Consider the following 20,528-nt stretch of genomic DNA (forward strand, 5'->3'; position numbering starts at 1 on the left):
GGCTTTGAGAGAGATGAGGGCAAGCAAAGAGTGGATTTGGCAGAGAATGAGTGCGTTGGACAGAGAGGGAGGATGGGATGGGATGCATTTGGGGGAAAAAAACATTGATCTTTGCCATTGATGAAAGAAGAAAACTCATCTTAACCATTAAAAAAATATCTCCCTCATAGTGTAAATAATAAATAAAAATAGATATCGATATATATTTTTAGAAAAAATATTTAATTTAATACAATTATAATGTCTCCTCGTTATGACGATATGACATCATTACAATTGTTTAGACTACCTTCCATATGACGCTGTCGTCGAGATGAAGAAATATGAGGTTGTAAGCCTCTTCTCTAATTTCCCCAGTTCGAGCGATCTAGTCTATATGCCATTTTCGATCATCTGATTCCAGTGCTATCAACACTTTGTGATGAGAGAGTAAGATTTTTATTTTCTTTTTCCAACTATCGAAGTCACATTTTTCGTCAAATATTCTGATTTCAAATCGGGTGGATGTCATCTTCGCTTTGCACGAAGGTAACCTAGACCTCTAGATTAAACCTTTCTCAGCACACACCCACTGACTAAGAAACCCTAGAGCCTAGGTTTGATTTACAGAGAAAAGAACAAAGACACCCAAACACATAAATCGAATAACTCGGATTCTGACTCAAACCCTGGAACACGATTTATGGAACTGAGCTCTAATACCACTGTTGAGCCTAGTGAAAGACTCTAAACAGATTAAACAAACTTTACAGAATCCGAAAGATTTTTGATAGATCAAAAAATCATTCTCACACTTCCGAGATAAAATGAACCACAAGCAAAACTGAATGACAATAAACATGAATGAAAAGTGAACACCAGAAAATCAATTACTTTTCTTGATTTCAAGTATTCAAATTTGAATTACTTCCTTTGGGGAAGGTGCTAGTAGAGTTAGAAGGGTTGTCAAAACTCAAAAACTTTACCCTAGTTCACTACAATCCAAAAATAAGGTTTCAAATAGAATTAGATATTCATTTAACCATGACTAGTTCTGAAAAATACCAGTAAAATTATACCATATTTCATTGATATAATTCTTTTTTCTCCCTTTTATTTTGTGGTCATGTTTATTTTTTTGAAGTTTATGGTTTGTTGTGTTAGCATGTTTACCCATTGTTTTTAACTATGTTGGTTCCTAGATGTGCCAAGAGAATCACATCACTTGATTCCATAGTATTAGGCTTGAAGTAGGATACGCCTCACTTGTGCTGGACCTTTGCTTAATTCCTACCATTGATAAATCACAACTAGGATATTATTAATATTAAATATATAAAAAGACAAAGTTAATTTTATCACAATCATAAATAGATATATAACTTAGTTGGAGCTAAACTGATCATAATCCAATATCCATCTGTCTATGAGTTTGATAAACAGATAAATCATATTAGCAGTTCATAGAAATAACAAGGGACAATATGATATAATAGGTGTCAATGAGATGCTGTCATTTGTTAGTTCGATCCCTATAAAATTCTTCTTCTTCCCTCTCTCTATTTGCTTGTCTGTGGCTTCTTTTTTTATTCTGGTCCTCAGAATACAAACCTGTGTTTACTAGATTAAGATTGATCTTTATTTAATTATATAAATTTTGTAATTGAGTACAAATTACATTTTACTTAATTTAATTTTTCTTATAGAAAAATTCAACATATAATTAATTGCAAAAGTCTATTTAATACAAAAGAATCTTTATTTGAATACAAATTTTCATACTCAATCACACTTTAGAACTAGAGACTTCACAAATCTTTAACTCTTGTTTACTTGATTGCTAAAATTATTTTCTCGAATACAAATCATATATTACTCGAGTACAATTTTAAACATTCAAATATAAAAACCATCCAAAGACTAATAGAAACTTTTAAGAATATATACTTAATTATAAAGAGTTATCATTTGTATTTAGATTGATCATTATTCGATCATAAAAATCGATTACTTGATTATTTTTGACTCTACAAAACCTTGCATTACCTACTCAAAAACAAACTCATATTAAGTTGAATACATTACATATTTACTCGATTAAATCGTTATTTGTAATTGATAATTTTTAGGTTTAAATGAAGTTTACTCGATTACAAAAATTTTCAATCGATTGAACAAGCACCTTAACTCGGAAATATGACTTAATTTTTATTTTTATCAGTGGAATACTCAATTATATAAAAATATTTACTTGATTAATAAACACTATAACTTAACTTAATTTAAATGATTTACTCGATTAACAACTTGATTAACTTGTGTTCTTTTCATATCATTCTTAATTATTTTAGTCATTATTTTTTAACTAAATTTTTTAATTTTCTCATTAAAATAAAATAAAAAATTTCTTAACAATTGTCTTTTTTTTTGGTTTATGAAGCCATTTAATGATGCATTAATACAAGAGACTCCCCCAAGCACAATAACCCTATTTTAGTATTTTTATTCTTTTTCTCTTATTTTTTTCTCATTAACAAAACTAAAGAGGCTCTCACGTAGGACATTTGTAAATAATTTGTTTCTCTTATTTTATGTATTTGAATTCACTTATGAGTAATTTTGAATATTGACACAGTAAGAAAGGTTTGAGTAAAAAAAAACAGAACATTTGGAATTCATTCAACATATTGAAAAGTTTTGATTACATTGATCGATAAAGATAAAAATAAAAAATACATGTGGAAATTCTATCCTACAGATGGTGGAGGATCTTCCCTGGATCCTTCTTCCTGCTGTCTTCATCCACCATGTTGATTGTATAGTTATCTTGATTTTTCTTCCATCTTTTGTCGCCTCCCTTTCAAGCTTGTCAATCCATGCTATTACGGGCCTCTTGCCTATCCAATAGCCTTACTCTATAGGAAATCATTCTGATTGATTGGACAAGGTGCTGAGAAGATGATTGATGGCATATGCCATCAGCTGCTTTCGGCGTTGCTAAAGTGAAGACTGACACAATTAACTGGGCACGCATACATTTAGAGATGGGAAAATGGGCCCTAGCCCACTCTCGGGCCGGGCTGGGCCGCCGGCCCATTAATCGTCCACAAAATCCCCACCCTCAGCCTCGCCCCTAACCCTCGCCCTCGCCCTCGCCCTCACCCTCGTCTCGCCCTCGCCCGTGCCCCTCGCCCTCGCCCTCACTGGCCCTCTGTCTCGCCCTCGCCCTCGCCCGCGCCCGCGCCCCTGTCTCGCCCTCGCCCTCACCCTAGTCCTCGCCCGCGCCCCTTGCTCTCGCCCTCGCTCTCCCTCTGTCTCGCCCTTGCCCTCGCCCTCGCCCTCGCTCTCGCCCGCCCCTCTCGCCCTCGCCCCTCGCTCGCCCTCTGTCTCGCCCGCGCTCGCCCTTTGTCTCGCCCTCGCCCTCGCCCTCGCCCTCGCCCTTACCCGCGCCCACGCCCGAGCCCCTGGCCCGCGCCTCTCGCTCTCGCTCTCGCCCTCGCTCGCCGCCCTCGCCCCTCAGTCGCCCGCGCCTGTAACGCCCCATTTTCCCACAACGAGCGTTAACTCGAGATTTCGGGAATATTTTTTTTTTTCAACATCGAACACACAACATAAGTCTCTCAATACATATACATTCGTCATAATCATTTCCCGTCAATCCCGATCGTACCTTCTTAGCATATCAAAATTTAATAATAAATAAACTAAGACAGGTATCAACAATTACATCAGCAGAAGCAAGATCGAAACCTCAATGATATATGACCGACAATTCCTTTACAATAACCAAATCGATGTTTCACATGAAAATATCAAAATATTACATAACCTCTGAACATCGTAATCATGGACAAAACCTACGAAAACTAAACATAGCCGCTACATCTCGATGATATTCTTTCCCTTGGCGCCACCGCTTTCACCTGGAACGTTTGAATATTCCAGGGACATAGTCCAAATTAGATGCTGAATCATCTAAGTGAGAGTTCAAAAACGTTTTCATGCAGATATGAAAAATCATATACAAAATCGATAAATCCCGACATGCACCAGCCTAAGAGAATCCCACATAGCACTTAACCCTAACCGGGGAAAATACAATCTCTCTAAAGGCGACACAACCACTTCGGCCCATTGGCAAAACAATCCTGCTTAAGAGGGACAATCTCGACATATGAACCCGGGAATCACCCCATTGTCATTGTTAGGCTTTACGCTCCAACTCAAAAGCATTCCAAAACCCAACGCAACCCTAGCCCCAAGAGTGTCACACCAGCACTATCCTCGGAATCGACGTCACCTCGGCATTAATGCTATTGCTCAAAGGAACCTGGGGTGGTGTCAACTCGCAGCCCCGCCACTTGAGCCAACAACCGGGGTGGTGTCCACTCTCAGCCCTGCCACTTGGGTCCCGTAGGGTGAAGTCCGTCTCAGCCCCGTCCCAAGTGGGTCACCTAGCATTAATCCTAGGTACGCATCCCGAGTGCTGTCACTCTGGGCTACGTCACAAGTTACCAACCCACGTCCCACATGGACGACACAAAACAAGCCAACGCCGAAAAATCATAACATGCATAAAATCAACATCTCAATGTATGCACTTTACCGTACGAAATTCAATGCATGTGTAAATAATTGTTTGGACAACCATAATAAACCAAGCCATAGGGATGAATATTCCCAGTAAACCATTCACATGTCGCTTAAAATCTTTTCGGGTAAAACCACTCACAAGTCAAAACAAAGTTGGAGGCGAACACTCACATTTGGCGATATTTCGGTACGCCTCGATTTGCGTGCCTGCCTCGATTTGCGTGCCTTCTTCGATCTTCGCACGAGTCACTTCGTCTCAACCCTCAAGGCACCCTAATCATCACATTTATCCAACAATTATAATTTTCCTTAATTTTCTCACAATTTTCCTATTTTTCTCCCATTTTCTTCTCTAATAATCCAAAATAAATACCTACACAACTATTTTATCAAATATTTTTACATAATAATTCATAAAATAATATTTATAAACCTCTGGAATTTTCTGGAAATTTTCCAGATTTTTCTCCTATTTTCTCAAATTTCCATAATTACTTTTCCTTGAGAAAATTTATTTCTCATCGATTTACTTCGAATATACTTCAAGAAAAATCACCAAAACTAATAAAATAAATTCCTTATACTTCTGGAATTTTTTTCAGAATTTCCTAAAAATTCCTCCTATTTATTTTCTATTTACATTTCCTTTCAAAAATCAAAAATAATTATTTCCCCAAGAAATTTCCAAGATAAAAATTCACCAAATTAAACTATTCATCTTTCTTGAATTTCTGGATATTTTTCCAGAATTTTAATTCCTTTAATTTTATATTTTCAGTATTTAAAAAAACATAAAAATACCTCCGGTCATCTTCTCCGGCGACGGCACACCGAAAAATTGAAGCGACGACACCAGGCTGTTCCTCTCCCTTATTCGATCCCAATGGTACCAATCTTGCTCGGAAAAGACCACCGGAAGCCTTCCGATTTGGCCAAAAACAGTCGGCCGAAGCTATCCCGCCACCGAACTCCGGCGAATCAAATTGACCCTCGATTTGAACTCCGATTGGCACGAAACTTTCTAGATCAGTTACCCATCACCTTGCGAACAAAAGCCCCTTATTAGATCGCTCGATCGATCACTCTACAACCCAATTGCAAAATGTATATATATATATATATATATATACGGCCGAATGTATATATATGCGAAAACACCCTCTATACTACCCCAAAAATTCCCAAAATCTCCAGAAATGATCCCCTTCCCTCAAGGATCAAAAGCCCCTTATTGGTTTCCCTCGATTTGCTCTCAAAACCGAGCAATTTGATGCTTCATTTTCGGCCGAAACCCTTGGCTATTTATAGCCAAATTCGACCCCCACGTGGCCGATTTCCGGCCAAGGCTTCTTCCCCACGCTTCCTAGACCACCCTAGGCCACTCCCTGACGACCCTAGGCTGCCCAAATCGCCGGAAAATCAGGCCAAAATCTCGGCCAAATCTGCCATGCTTTGGCAGATTTTCAAAAATTGCGATTTGGCCCCCTTTGAATTTTCTTTTACATTTTGGCCCTTATTCTCAAGCCCCTTAATTATCCAACTATAACACTAAGACCCACAAGATTAGAACTTCTCATTTCTCCCTTGAAATTTTCAAAAATTTATCGTTTTGACCTCCCTTGGGCATTTTTAAAAAATTACACTTAGGCCCGACTGATTTATTTGACCTCAAATCCACTCGATTCAACCCGAAACCTCTTAAGGGTTGTTCTATACATCGAATACTAGTCCTTGACACTCTCCATTGACTTTTTGGATGTCGTTTACAGCAATTCGGTAATACGACCTAATTGGCAGCTGTATTTTTGCTGTACCGAAAACTATTTCCGATCTCATTTCTCTCATCACTAAAAATCATAATTTTAATTGCTCGTTGATACTATACCATTTTCCTTGGCTATCTAGGGTCCGAGGTACTCCCTCTGATAAATTCGGTCGTCCAAAGCTGTGTTAGTGTGCCCTATAGTCCTATTTTTCCCAAAATTCCAATTATGCCCTTTATCAAATATCATTTTTATCCTCAAAATTATTCTCGGGTGTTACAGCGCCCCTCGCCCTCTCTTGCTCACTGCCTCGCTCACGCTGTCTGCCTCTATTGCCTAGCTAAAGAAAGGTAAGTTAAGTTTTTTTTTTGTTAATTATTTGCCTACCTAAAGTTTTGTGTTAATTATTTAAAATGAATTATTTTAATTATTTACAGTGAGGATTCTTTTGTTAGAAATTTAGAATGGATGGTGATGATCAAATTTCGAGAGAAATCCCTAGTAATGTTAATGAGGAATTCATCTCACAATCACAATAAAAAAAGTCTAAGATTTTAACCTCTGATATGTGGAACCATTTTGTGAAAATTGGTGTTGGTAGTGATGGCAAACCAAGGTGTAAATGCAAGGGGTGTGGTAAAGAATATTCATGTCCATCTAAATCAGGAACCTCTCATTTAAGTCGTCATATTCCTAAATGTATGATGATTTCTAAGTATAATGATGCGGGAGATATGCTTATTGATTATGAAGGAAAGTTGAAGAGAAAAAAATTTGACCCTAAAGTAAATCGTGAACTTATTGCTCAGATGATTATTTCACATGGTGCTCCCTTTAATATGGTTGAGTGGAAAGGGTTTAGAAATTACCAAAAGTTTCTGAATGAACATTGTAAGTTCATTTGTAGAAATATTGCTAAAGCGGATGTCTTGAGAACATATGAAATAGAGAAAGAGAAGTTAAAACAACAATTGGCCCAAATTCCTGGTAGAGTTTGTTTGACTTCTGATGTTTGGACTGCATGCACTAATCATGGATTTATTTCTCTTACTGTTCATTATGTTGATGGCAATTGGAAGTTAAATAGTAAGATATTGTCATTTGCTCATATGAAGCCACCACATAGTGGACATGAATTATCATTGAAGGTGTTAGAATTTTTAAAAGATTGGGGATTGGAGAAAATTTTTTTTCCCCTCACTTTGGACAATGCCACTTCAAATGACAACATGCAAAATATATTGAAAGAACATTTAAATTTGTCGAATACTTTGTTGCTTAATGGAGAGTTCTTTCACATTAGATGTTGTGCTCATGTACTAAACCTTATTGTTCAAGATGGTTTGAAGGTAGCTAGTGAGGCATTGCATAAAATAAGACAAAGTGTTCATTATGTGAGGGGTTCAGAAGCTAGGATGAGACAATTTTATCAATGTATTGAGCAAGTTGGTGGAATTGATACAGGAATTGGGTTGAGACCGGATGTTGTCAGTAGATGGAACTCCACCTACATAATGCTTGAGAGTGCACTCAAGTATCGTCGTGCATTTCATAGTTTAAGCTTATGTGATAAAAATTATAGGTGGTGTCCATCAAGTGATGAGTGGACAAGAGAGGAGATAATTTGTGAATTCTTGAAGCCATTTTATACTATCACTAATTTGATTTCTGGATCCTCTTACCCTACATCTAATTTGTATTTTGGGGAAATTTGGAGGATAGAGTGTCTCTTGACATCCAACTTGGAAAATGATGATGAGTTGATTGCAAGTATGAGTGCAATGATGAAAGAAAAATTTGATAAGTATTGGAGTGATTATAGAGTGGTTATTGCATTTGGGGCAATTCTTGATCCAACCAAGAAGTTTAACTTTTTGAGGTACACTTATTCAAAGCTCAATCCTTATAACTATGAAGAGAAGTTGGAAAGGGTGAAGACGGCTTTGTATAGGCTTTATGGTGAATATGTTAACAATGGTTTATCAAGTTCAAGTTCAATGTCTTCCTCAAATGTTAGTGGATCACAAATTTTCATTGGAGGTGAACAAGCAAAGAAGTCAAAAAATATATATGATGTAAGTCTATATTTTTTTAAAACACTTGTTCATATATAATTGATATAAATATTTGGTTGACTATTTTTTTGATTATTTGATAGGATTTTGAAGCATTTGATTGCCAAGTTTCTAACGATGCCGGAAAATCCCAACTTGATCTTTATTTGGAAGACCAAGGATTCCAATATCGGGAGCATTTGATGTCTTGGCATATTGGAAAAAGCGAGCTAATAGAGGGAAAATTATTGCAAAGATGGCTTGTGATATATTGAGTATTCCGATAACAACCGTAGCATCGGAGTCCGGTTTTAGCATTGGATCTCATATTTTGAACAAGTATAGAAGTCGTTTGTATGATGAAACAGTTCAAGCTCTCTTGTGCACACGGAGTTGGTTACATGGTTTTGGAGGTAATTTTTTTTAAACTTTCTAATATCTAGGATTTAACATAATATTAAACATTTCTCTTATATGATAAATAATTAACATATGTAATTTTTTATTATAGATGATGAGGAGGGGAGGAGTCAAGCATTGATGATATAAGACTTTCTAAACAAGACTCAAATGTTGTTGTTGATGAAGAGGATGAAGATTAGAGGCATAATTTTTAATTATTTTTTTTTTCTTATTTGTAATTTGGCCTCCAGAAATGACTTTTTGAGCAAGTTGTTTTTCTTCAAAGTGGGCTAAATGACCAAATATGGTATAAAAAAAAAAAAAATTGGACGGGCCCGTTTGGCCCGCGGGCCCGTGGCGGGCCGGGCTAGGGCCAGCAATCTGCTGGCCCGTTTTTAAGCGGGCCGATTTGGCCCGGCCGGTGGGCCATTTGGTGGCGGGTCAGGCCGGCCCGGCCCGACCTGTTTGCCATTTCCACATACATTACAGGCATTTACCTAACATATCATTCCGAAATATTTATGTTCTTGAAAATATTTATTTAACATAACAAAAGCTGAAAAAAAAGTCTTATTAGAGAAAATATTCTTAATGTTCCTAATTAAGCAAGCAGGTCTCGGGCAAGGGCAATGCATTTTAATACACTCTAATGTTTATGGACTGGAAATTGTTTACAACCTATTGGTAGTGGCAGCAGCAATTATGGTTTGAGCCCTTAAAACAGCTTGTGACATGCAATGTAGTGAATTTTTGCAATAGCTAGCGTGACAGACTTGTATTCTAGTGGTGGGCTGCACCTGAACATAATTCTTTTATAATTGTTTTATCACACAACTGTTGTGGAATTGATTTGTGCTTACATTTTCTTCCTATCCCATTCAACATTACATTTACTGAGAGAAATTCTATTTGTTGTCATCTAATTTACTCTTAATAGTCACTTTTAATATATTTGAAATATATTCAATTGAAAGGAAAATTTTATTTGCAGCAACGTGTTTTACTCTTCACAATCACTTTCTATTAAAATTGAATATGACAAAAATAACCTAAAAACAACACTTATTTTTACTCTTCTAAATATGCAACCATCTTATATCAAAAATCAAAAGATTCAATACTTCCCTAATTTCAAAATTTGGGAGAAAGCAAACCTCCCCAACTCCAGAGTTCGAGAGTAATTTTGTTTTCTCCTCTTAGAGTTTTAGAGAATCTTTCTCTCGAACTCTAAAGTTCAAGAAAAATGCATTCTCCCATCTAAGGTTCAGCAAAAGAACATTTTCACGAACCCCAAGATTTGGGAGAATTACATTCTCCCGAACTCTAATATTTGAGAAAAATGCATTCTCCCGAACTCTCAAGAGTTTTTTGTGAGTTTGTGCTTTTTTTCTCGTTCAATATTAATTTTTTTTAGTAATATTATAGATTCATGATTTGTCTAAAATGAAATGAAGTTGTGTTTCTTGTAATATATATCTTGTAACATTTATTATATATTTGTATATTTTTTTATTTTATGTTGATTGGGCAATATTTAATTCTGATGCAATCTAGCAACAGTAAATAGTCATATAAGTTTTGTAATCTCTAATGGCTGACACAAGGCCTCTGATCCCTCATCTAAGATCCAGAAGAATTTCTTTTAATTCTAGTAAATTAATTCCTATGTGCTTCTATTTTAATTTTAAAAAAATTACAAAATGATTCTTTCCTTTGAATTCCATTGCTACACTTTGAAATAAAATAAATTGACAGTGAAATATCATATAATAGGGCATCTTTTAAACAAAAATCCAAAGCAACCGAATCTCAGGGGTTCGGAATTAATGTTCAAACTGATTTTTTAGTATTAAGTGGATTGCAAGATACTCAAACCCTGGGATTCGAGTGCATTAAGGAGCATTGTTCTTCGATGTGATAGGCAATCCCGTTTGTCGTGGCCAGTGAAAGTACGTTCGAGTCGCCTGCAACCATTATGCTGGCGACCCTTTGCCTTCCATTCACTGTCGTCTTTTTCATGTGGGTCTCACCATGGCCACTCATTTAATTTTGCCTTCTTCCATTCTATTCTTCGATTTTGCCATCTATTCTTCGATTTGTGGTCTTTTGTGAAAAATTTGATTTTGCCTTCTTTGATTAGATTGTTAGGGTTTGAGAGAAAAAATTCTTATGGAATGTCTGTGTGTGAGATGATTGTGTGTGGAAGGATATTTTGAAAAAAAAAAATTGCAAAGAGTAATTGAGTGTGGGTGCGAAGAGCAAACGTAGAATGTTATAGAAAATAAAAAAAGTTACAGAATTTTCCTAATTTTTTTAGCCACGACCCTATTACAATTACCTTTATATACCCTCAATCATTAGTCATTTCCCTTTATGTCCCAATTTGCTTTATCATTTTTTACTTTCCTTTATATACAATGCAATATTTTACTTATTGCTTATATATCTGTTTGTATCCCAATTTGTAGACTCATTATTTTCACTTTGTACAATGCATATTTTACTGGTTTGTATAGCCATCTATCATTTGACATGTATGATGTCATAAATGCTATTTTTTTTGTTAATAAAAGATATTAATATATCTTTTAACTAGATTAGAAAAATATTTTCAGTTACAATTATATAATTTACTTCAAAGATAACATAATTGATTAACCTACTAAATCTTGATCTCAATCTTTACTAAATCTACGTCCGATATTTAGAGTTAGTTTAAGGTGTGTTTGATAATATGAAAAATACATAAAAAAAAATATTTCATCTAAAAAATTAAATTTCATATTTGTTGTTTAAAATATTATATTTTTTATGAAATTAAATTTCATAATATAACTATTAAAGTATCATTTAATTTCTTTTTTATAAAAAAAATTATCTAGCGGAAAGATAATTTTTATTTTTTATATAAATTAAAAAATATTTTTTTAACTAAATAGTATCAAATACACTCTTAATTTTTTTTAACTTTAATTCCAACTTTACAACCCGCAAACTCCTACGCAAGGCATCAGTTGCGATGTTGCCTTTATGGCAAAATTCAGGGCCTAGATCTAGATGGCATCTTGATAGCATCTTAATGGCATATGCCATTGGCAGCTGTCCGGGATTGACTTGATAAAAATGAAGTCTTGGTTTTCTCTTCTCGTCTTTGTTAAAAATTCCGGGAACTTGCTGGTCGGCTTCTTGGAAGTTGTTCTCCTTATTTCTACTACTGCACTTTCATTATTCGTCTGCCAATGATGAAGGCAGCCATCTTCTTGGAAGTTAAAAATTCCGGGATTGAAGGTTGTTCCTGTCGGGAAATCTAACATGGCAGAAACGCTTATTTCAGGAGTTGTCAAAAAACTTGCTGATATAGCAGGTAATCTAATAGCAAAAGAAGGCTCTCGCTTGTCTGAGTTGGAAGAAAACATTAATTGGATTGGAGATGAGATGAGGTCTATTAAAACTTTCTTGGAAAAATCTGACGCAGTAGAGTCAGAAATAGGAGGATTGGCTGACTTCATCAGAAGCACTTGCGATCTTGCTTATGATTTGGAGGATATCATGGAAGAGTACTTCCCTAAGCTATCACCACCTAGAAGGAATGGCTGGAAGGGGCGTCTTGGTTGGTTTTTGAAAGCCAAAACTGTTCGTGACTTTGCAGTGGAGATTGAAAAAATAAAACGAAGGGCGGTGGATATCAATCGCAGGAGACAGGCTTATCAAGTCCCAGATGTCCCAGATGCAAGTGGCCCTGCTGGAAGAGAGGAATGGGATCCAAGAAGAACTTTTGCTCACACTGAAGAAGTAAATGTTGTTGGTATGGACGAACACATTGAGGAATTAGCGGCCGAAGTGTCGGATCAAGATTTAGAGCATCGTGTGATCTCAATTATAGGCATGGCCGGTATAGGCAAGACAACACTGGCCAGAAAGGTATATAATTCTGTTCGACCAAGTTTTGTATATTCAGCTTGGATTTATGTCTCTCGACGACCAAACCCAAATGAACTTTTACATAATATAGCAAAGCAAGTTGGCCTGACCAACGAGGAGCGGAAACAGGACTTGGAGGGTAATTTGTTTCGCCGTTTAAGCCTAAAAAGGTATGTGATAGTAATTGACGATATATGGCAGATTGAACCATGGTATGCTTTAAAACATGGCATTCCTGTTAATTCCATGAATGGCAGTAGAATAATAATCACTTCCCGATCCAAAGATATATGTGTACGAATTGGTGGGCAAATTTTTTTACATGAATTGCAACCCTTAGACGAAGAAAAGAGTAGAGAACTCTTCTTCAAAGTGGTTTTGGCTGCCCCACAAGACAATGATGAAGATGGTGATCCCTCACAATTGGAAAACATTGGTGAGAAAATACTAAGGAAATGTGGCGGTGTGCCGCTTGCTATAGTAGTTATAGCAGGCGTGTTGTTATCAAGAGAGAGAAGCATACAAGCATGGAAAAGGGTACTAGAGAGTATCGGTAAAGATGAAGACCAATGTCGAAAGATATTTGCTTTGAGCTACAAGGATTTACCTTCAATGTTGAAACCATGTTTTTTATATTTTGGTCTATTTCCGGAGGATCACGAAATTTTCACATTCAGACTAATCAATTTATGGGCAGCTGAAGGATTTATACATGGCAGTGGAATAAGGGCAGTTGAGGATGTGGGGCAAGATTACCTAAATCAATTAGTTGGTAGAAACCTAATTCAAGTTGTCAAGAGGAGGTTGGACGGAACAGTTAAACTTTGTCGTATTCATGATATCTTGCACGACCTTTGCATTAGCAAGGCTAGGGAGACGAACTTTCTTAACACACTCGATAATGTAGCCACTAGTGCATATTCCCTTGCACCACGCAGAGTCACTACCTCTTTTCAAAGTGATGCGAGCAACTACGTTTCTTCAAATCTTCAAACTCCAAAGCTGCGGGCTTTGTTATGTTTCGATGATTCTACAACGAAAGGTTTCTGGGAAGTTAAGCTTCGTCTTAGAAACTTCAAATCTCTTCAAGTGCTAATTTTAACGTACTCAAGTGGGCTGAGGGCTCCTATGAATGAAATTGTGAAGTTAAAACACCTCTATCACCTTCAATTGGGAGGGGAGTATGTTATAGAGCTTCCTTACGCCATATGCAATTTGAAAAATTTGCTGACCTTGGATCTAAATTTTCTCGAAGTCATCCTCCCTAAGGTCATCTGGAAAATGAAGCAACTAAGACATATTCGATTACCTCCTCACTGTAGCGCTTCTTCAGTCCGTGGGTTCCACTTGGATTGCCATAGGTTCCATCCATTTGAAGTTTCTTTACCAAACCTGCAGACCCTCTTTGGATTGCCTGTCAATGTTTTTGAGGCCAATTGGTTGCACAAACTTGATAGTTTGAGAAGACTGGAAATCTATTTTATAACTAAGCATTTCATTGGGGTATTGTCAAGTGCAAACTCCCTGTTACAGAAGCTAGAAGAATTGCTTATATTTTCGCCAGACGATATGAAATCTGCCTTGGATCTGTCTAGATATGTAAGCCTTCGTAAGTTATTCATAAGCGGCAGCGGCATAGTGGATTTTACACGACATGATAAACTGCCAACATGCCTCACAGAGCTTGTCCTTTATGTAACTAACCTGGAAATGGACCCAATGGTGACTTTGAAGAAACTACCTAAACTTAAGTTCCTTATGCTTGAAAGGGATTCATACCTTGGGGAGAAGATGGTATGCTCTGGAGAAGCTGACAGCTTTCCTCAACTCAAAGTATTGAAAATTGCTGCAAAGAGTCTAAAGGAGTTTGTAGCTGAGGAAGGAGCAATGCCTGAACTCAAGGACCTTACCCTCACTAAGTGCATACCAAGAATGAGAGTTCCAGATAGAATCGGAAAAATAATCACGATTGACCCAAACATGAGAGGTTAGTAACATTTGTTGTGTTTCATTTGTATTCTTTTGATTTTGGATATGTCTGTCCAATTCATTGATTCACTGTTTTAATTTGTTTCATGTACTTGGAAATTATGCATTTTTCTCGCAAAATATGGGGCTGGCTTTGTTACATACATGTAAATTCCATCAGCCTACGAGACGTGGTAGTCAGATCCGTGACTTCATTTTGGAAGGTTTGAGTCCTTACCCAATTCTTTTACTCTTTCAATTATGCTTTCAAGAAAATAACTTAGGATAAATATTCCCCTAAGTACATTCATATATCATGGATGATGGGCTTCACATGTGGTGATAATGCCATAATTTGATTGAATTTGTGACCTCTCACAGGTGAAAGCACCAACTAAAGGATAATAAATACACGGGCTCTTGATCTTCAGACTGCTTGCTCCTCAATGTAATCTTGCGACATAATGTCTTTCGGCTGATTGCTTCTCATGAGAAGGAAAATGGTATATGCTTTGTGATTTGGTATCTTGGTTGTTGTATTACCTTTAGATGTTGTCTGAATTTATCAGTAGGTTTGATGGATATTCAATAAATTTACGTATACTGATTTCTTCGAACTCATCAATAATCAATCAGTAGGACTAAAGTCTTGTATCCATAATAATTAAAAAAAAAATACAAAATATTGATTGTAATGCTCTTCTCCTCAATTCTTCATAGCGTTTAAAGAAAGTCTTGAATTGCTCATAAATTTTTGAAACTTGCTATAACATAATTATTGTTAATGAGTGTGATAGAAGAATTTGCTATCGCTTTAGGACTCAACACAGTTAACAATAAGATGTAAATGATAATCTAAAATTGAAAGTAAAGGAGGAAAGTTTAATGCATAATTGATATAATCGAAAATTAAAGATAAACTGAAAGTTAATTTTTTTAATTAACCAAATAAAAGTCTTAACCTTATACCTATAGCATTGATATTTTATAACTTTAAGACAACATTTAATAGTAAACACCGCATTGGCAGCCGCTTACTTTACCTTCCGGATAATGCTACGTGAACAATTGCCTTGACAACTTTGTTGACAATTCATATCAAAATTACACATTTACCCCAAACCCCAATTACATATCTACCCCTGTCAAGCCTTCTTTCTCATTCTCGCTCTCATTCTCTCCACCAAAAAATTTTGAATGCCCGCCCGTCTTCTTTCTCTCTCTCTCCCTCTCACCTACTCGGATGCCCAAGCCTTCTTTGTCTCCGGCGTACTCTCTCGTTCTCGCCCGCTGGAACGAGCTGTGATTGAGAGAGAGAGGAGATGCCGAGGACCGGATTCAGAGGATCTCTCACAAGTCCGAAGGTAGACTTGATAGTGGACATGGGCAATCCCTTCCTCAAATCTCACCGTCGACGGCTTCTTGAAAGATCGGCACTGTAAAATTCCTCTTTCCTGCTTCTCCGTTGCCATCATCGATTCATCATCATCAAATATCAGTTCTTTCTTCACCTTTGGTTTTCTTTCTCTTTAAATCTTCCAGGTTGTAGTGGCTAAGATGGCGACCGAGGAAGCATATCACATCGTCAAAAGAGGTTCCGTTTTTCTGTCGTTCTTCGCCTTCGTCTATGTGTCCGTCCACGACTGCTTTGATATCTGAATTTAGGGACTTTATAGTTAATATCCGAATTAGAGGCTGTTTGGCTTACCCATTTTTTTTATACCTTTTAAGTTATTTAGCTTTCAAGTTAAAAGCTAGATAATATTTAAGTTGATAATATGTTTGGATAAATGTGTTTTTAAGCTATCAATTAATATTTATGTGTTTGGTTTGAAATAACTGATAAGTTATTAAAATTTGACAAAAAAATTAAAATAGACATGATGTAAATTTTTATTATTAAATGTTAATAAATTACACATGATTATTAAAAATATATTAATACAAGATTATTATATATTATATATGTTGTATATAATAATAATATATATTATTTTGTGTTATATATATATACATATAACATATAATACATATAACAACAGCGCTGCACAGCAACAGCGAGAAGAAAAGGAGAAGAACAGCAAGAAGAACAGTGGCCGATGGCGGATCTGGACTACGGCGATGGCGGCAGCCCAGCTGGACGACGGCAGCAGTAATCGCCAGAAGCAAAGGGAAGATGGAGAAGAGAGCAAACAGGGAAGATGATGGGAGAAGATGAGGGCAGAATAGTATTTTCATTGGTCAACTGTGTAGCGTTTTTTGGCAAAGCGGGGGGCACCAGCTTTTACTAAACGCTGGTATGGCAGCATTTAAGTGGCAAAGCGTATAAGCTAAAATTCTAAGCCAAACACTTAAGCACAAACGCAGCGCAGCGGATCCGTTGCATAAATGGCTTATACGCGGTCAAACCGCTAAGCCAAACAGCCTCTTAATTAACTTCTTCGAGTGAGCTATATGTGATGGAAAATTGATGGGTTTTCTTGATATTGACTGCGCGGGTGGGTTAAACAGATGGAAAGGGTGTAATTTACACTTACCTGTATAAACTGTCAGGACTTAGTTGTATGAATCAAATGATATTTTTAGATGATACTTAGTATGATGCCAAATTTTTCTGTGGCCTTTTGAAGAGTTAATCTAAATTTAATGGCCTGTTGTCAATGTTACTAGTTCGTTATTATATTTTATGTTCATTTGCTGTTCTTTATTTAATGCGTTGATGTAACATGGTTTTTGCAGGGAGTATTTCTCAACACAAGCTTGAGAATTCGGTGAGAACTCCTTGCCTTCTACCTCATTTCAACTTCAGTTTATTAAGGTTTTCCTATTACAGTTGATGGAAAATTCTCCTTACTTGATTTTGAGCACTATCTGTGTTTGAGTGATGCTCCACTTGATTGGCAACTTGTCCTGTATGTACTCTTGTTTGTAATCCACACAAATCTGTAGATTGTTCTGTTTTTGGGTGCACCCTGCTTATATGGGCTGTCAACATTGATGCATTAGTCCACTAAGATGTGAATATCTGGGATCTCATACCTGATTCCTAGTGGTGGACTGTCTAAAAAGCAGGTGTTTTCACTTCTGAACGCTCATTCTAAATCAATAATTCTCTTGCAGGTGTTTTCACTCAAGTACTTGCAGAAATATATAAAAGGAACTGCATTGACCTGCTTCCCAATTGTCGAGTGCAGATCTGAAGCCTTGAATTTCTGGGTCTGTGTGGCTGTCTTCTTGATTTTCTGTAGTCATGTTTTGCAGAAGACATATCCAAAATGAGTTGGAACCTACAAGTTGAAGCTATGTAAACGCTAGCTTTCCTTATAATTCAGCTGGTAGCTTTATGTAGCTTTATCAATTTCTTTACTGTTTGTTGCATATGAACATGTCAGTTTCATTTTTGCTGATGCACTACATGTTCAGGTACCTATTATTTGTGATGGTGTTTGTTCCCCTTGGTTTATGTTCTTTGGCTTGGCAAGACAAATGTGTATATGGACTTAATTATGCCTGTTATTTACTGTCATCAGATTTTGGTTTACTGTTTGTTCCCCTTGGTTTATGCATATGGTTTGGCAAGATAAATGTGTATTGGTGGTGAGGCTTGATGGTTCAAGGCCAAGTTTTGAATTTGTTTTTCTTCAACATGCAAACATTGGCTAATAATTCTGAGGTCATTAAATTCTTGCTTTGCCGGTTAAATATGGATTTCAATTGGTTGTGGAATACAACAATATGGTATTTTCGTATAGTTTGGTGAATACGAACTAAAGTTTATTAATTTATTCGTTTATTTATTTTTGGACACAATAAAATGGCATTGATTTTTGTAAGTGCATAGATACAGGAATGTGACATTGATTTTTGTAAGTGTAATAGAGAACGATCCTGACATTGGTGCCGTCGTAAATTGCTTCCCATTCTTAAATCACCGACAATCCAAAAGAACGGCACCAGCATTGTCGTCAATCATCGCTTCCTATTCTTGAACAGCTAACGAATCAAAAGAATGATATCGACATTGCTTCAAATCTTCGAAGCACTTCCTATTCCTTTTAAAGCCTTTCATTGCTTTGAATTTTCAACCGTTGTCAAACCGCTTCAATTTGTTTTTTTTTTGAATTTTTGTTTCTTTTAATTCTCAATCAAAATTGTTTTTCTTAGATTTTATTTGATTGATTGCAATACCTGACTGTTGGATTCTTCGCTATCTCAAAAATTATTTTTGCAACCATTACAATACTTCCAACCCAAGACCAAGCATTTTACTAAAATTGAAAGGTAAAATACAAAACATGCATTATTGTCACCAAGGCCAACAAATATTATTGTCAGCAACTTCTTTCCATTGAATCCGACATAAACCAAAAGCTAAATCACAAATGACTTATGGGTTAGAATTAATTAGAACAATTTTGATTTATATTTTTATATAGAGAGATTTGAGGGCAGTAGCCTTGTAAGCTCGATTAAGTCTGTAAAATTTTCACACAAAAAGTGAGATACAACTATATCATTAGAAAAGGTGGACTTTTTCCATAAAGGTCTATAGTAAAACACACTATACTACAAATCTAGAGAGGGCATCAGATAAGTAATATACATGTATATATAATAATTGGAACCTCTAGAGTTCAGTTTACACAAATAAATAAGAAATAAACATGACAAAGGTTGTGTTGCACAAACAGAAAGCAACCCAATCATACACAGTTTGAATCACTGAAATAAACATTTTCTAACATACAACAGAGTCGAAAATCGGAAACCCACATACACCATGAACAAATCCGAATAAAAATGGAAAGCAGAATCAACACGATGATTTACCGTGGTTCACCCGAAAGGGTTACGTCCACATTGAGTTCCGTTAACGGAGAGCTCGCTGCACTATCGAAGTTAAAAATAGGGTTTAGAAACACACTGAATACAAGCCTCACAATCACTCGTATTTACAGAGACAAGTTCTCTATCAAAAACGCCTCAAAATCATAACAAGAAATAGATCAGAGGCTTACCCTATTTTGAACCAGAGAGAAGACTAGAAGGAGCCGAAGAGAGTCTGAATTAAGAATAAGAAAGACCCCTCAAGCCCTAGCGACACCACACACACACACACACACACACACACACACACACACTCTCTCTCTCTCTCTCTCTCTCTCTCGTATCTGTCGCATTACACATCCCGATGCACACTAAATAAATAGGGGTTACACGATGCATTTGAAAGGCTCGGATTGCACCAGATAAAAAGCAGCATCGACGGTTCAGATTGCACAAGAACGAGACAAGGAGCACGATCGAGATGAAGGATGCCATGGCGGTTGCGAAGCTGCCCTCCACTGCCACGTGGCACTAGTTGCAGCTGACCCTCCTGCCCGGGTCCTTAAGTGAGAAATGGTGTCGTTGGGTGCTTCATTGCCAACAATCTCCACCTTGAAGCATCAACGATACAAGGGAACAAACACCAATAAGTGCAGCAAACTCCTATCCTTACCTTCATTGCTCTGGTTGGTTTGGATTAACCAACTTCTACATGTAGTAAGCCCAAGCAGTGCTTGAACTTAGCTGCAGTTACTACCTTTGTCCCAATATCAGCTGGATTATCCTCTATAGGTACTTTGAGAATTACAATAGTTCCATTACTTACCAAATTTCTCACAACATGAAACTTCACATCAATATGTTTAGTTCTTTCATGATAAATAGGATTCTTACATAAATGAATTGCACTCTGGCTATTAGAAAATACATTAACCTTACCTTGTAGAAGATTGATTTCCCTCAAGAGACCTTGAGGCCAGATAGCTTCCTTGAATGCATCAGTGACCGCCACATACTCAGC

The 20,528-nt window shown here is 36.6% G+C and overlaps 2 protein-coding genes and 1 long non-coding RNA gene across 5 annotated transcripts in view; 2 read left to right on the forward strand and 1 right to left on the reverse strand.

The window, feature by feature from the left end:
* Window positions 1-20,528, forward strand: part of LOC127806930 (toMV susceptible protein tm-2-like) — an 83,695-nt gene that overhangs the window by 11,864 nt on the left and 51,303 nt on the right. The window lies entirely within an intron of this gene.
* LOC127806934 (uncharacterized) lies at window positions 3,716-5,588 on the reverse strand. The gene is made up of 3 exons (XR_008024535.1): window positions 5,374-5,588; window positions 4,744-4,845; window positions 3,716-3,902 (listed from the first exon to the last, which is right to left on the reverse strand). It is a non-coding gene; the product is annotated as an uncharacterized LOC127806934 (long non-coding RNA).
* LOC127806931 (toMV resistance protein Tm-2(2)-like) lies at window positions 11,898-18,221 on the forward strand. Of its 3 annotated transcripts, XM_052344547.1 has the most exons (6): window positions 11,898-14,699; window positions 14,862-14,904; window positions 15,062-15,183; window positions 16,723-16,977; window positions 17,420-17,451; window positions 17,801-18,221. In XM_052344547.1, exons 1-2 carry the CDS (start codon window positions 12,104-12,106, stop codon window positions 14,876-14,878), a joined length of 2,613 nt encoding a protein of 870 aa, XP_052200507.1. In that variant the 5' UTR covers window positions 11,898-12,103; the 3' UTR covers window positions 14,879-14,904; window positions 15,062-15,183; window positions 16,723-16,977; window positions 17,420-17,451; window positions 17,801-18,221. The 3 variants fall into 3 exon arrangements, with proteins under 3 accessions (XP_052200507.1, XP_052200506.1, XP_052200508.1); XM_052344546.1 differs by lacking the exon at window positions 16,723-16,977; XM_052344548.1 differs by lacking the exons at window positions 16,723-16,977; window positions 17,420-17,451.

This window comes from Diospyros lotus, chromosome 7 (genome assembly GCF_014633365.1).
Source record: "Diospyros lotus cultivar Yz01 chromosome 7, ASM1463336v1, whole genome shotgun sequence".
NCBI classification, from domain to species: Eukaryota; Viridiplantae; Streptophyta; class Magnoliopsida; order Ericales; family Ebenaceae; genus Diospyros; species Diospyros lotus.

Bases quoted from the DNA above. Each gene is read 5' to 3' on its own strand.
- LOC127806931 (XM_052344547.1), top strand. From the start codon at position 12,104: ATGGCAGAAACGCTTATTTCAGGAGTTGTCAAAAAACTTGCTGATATA.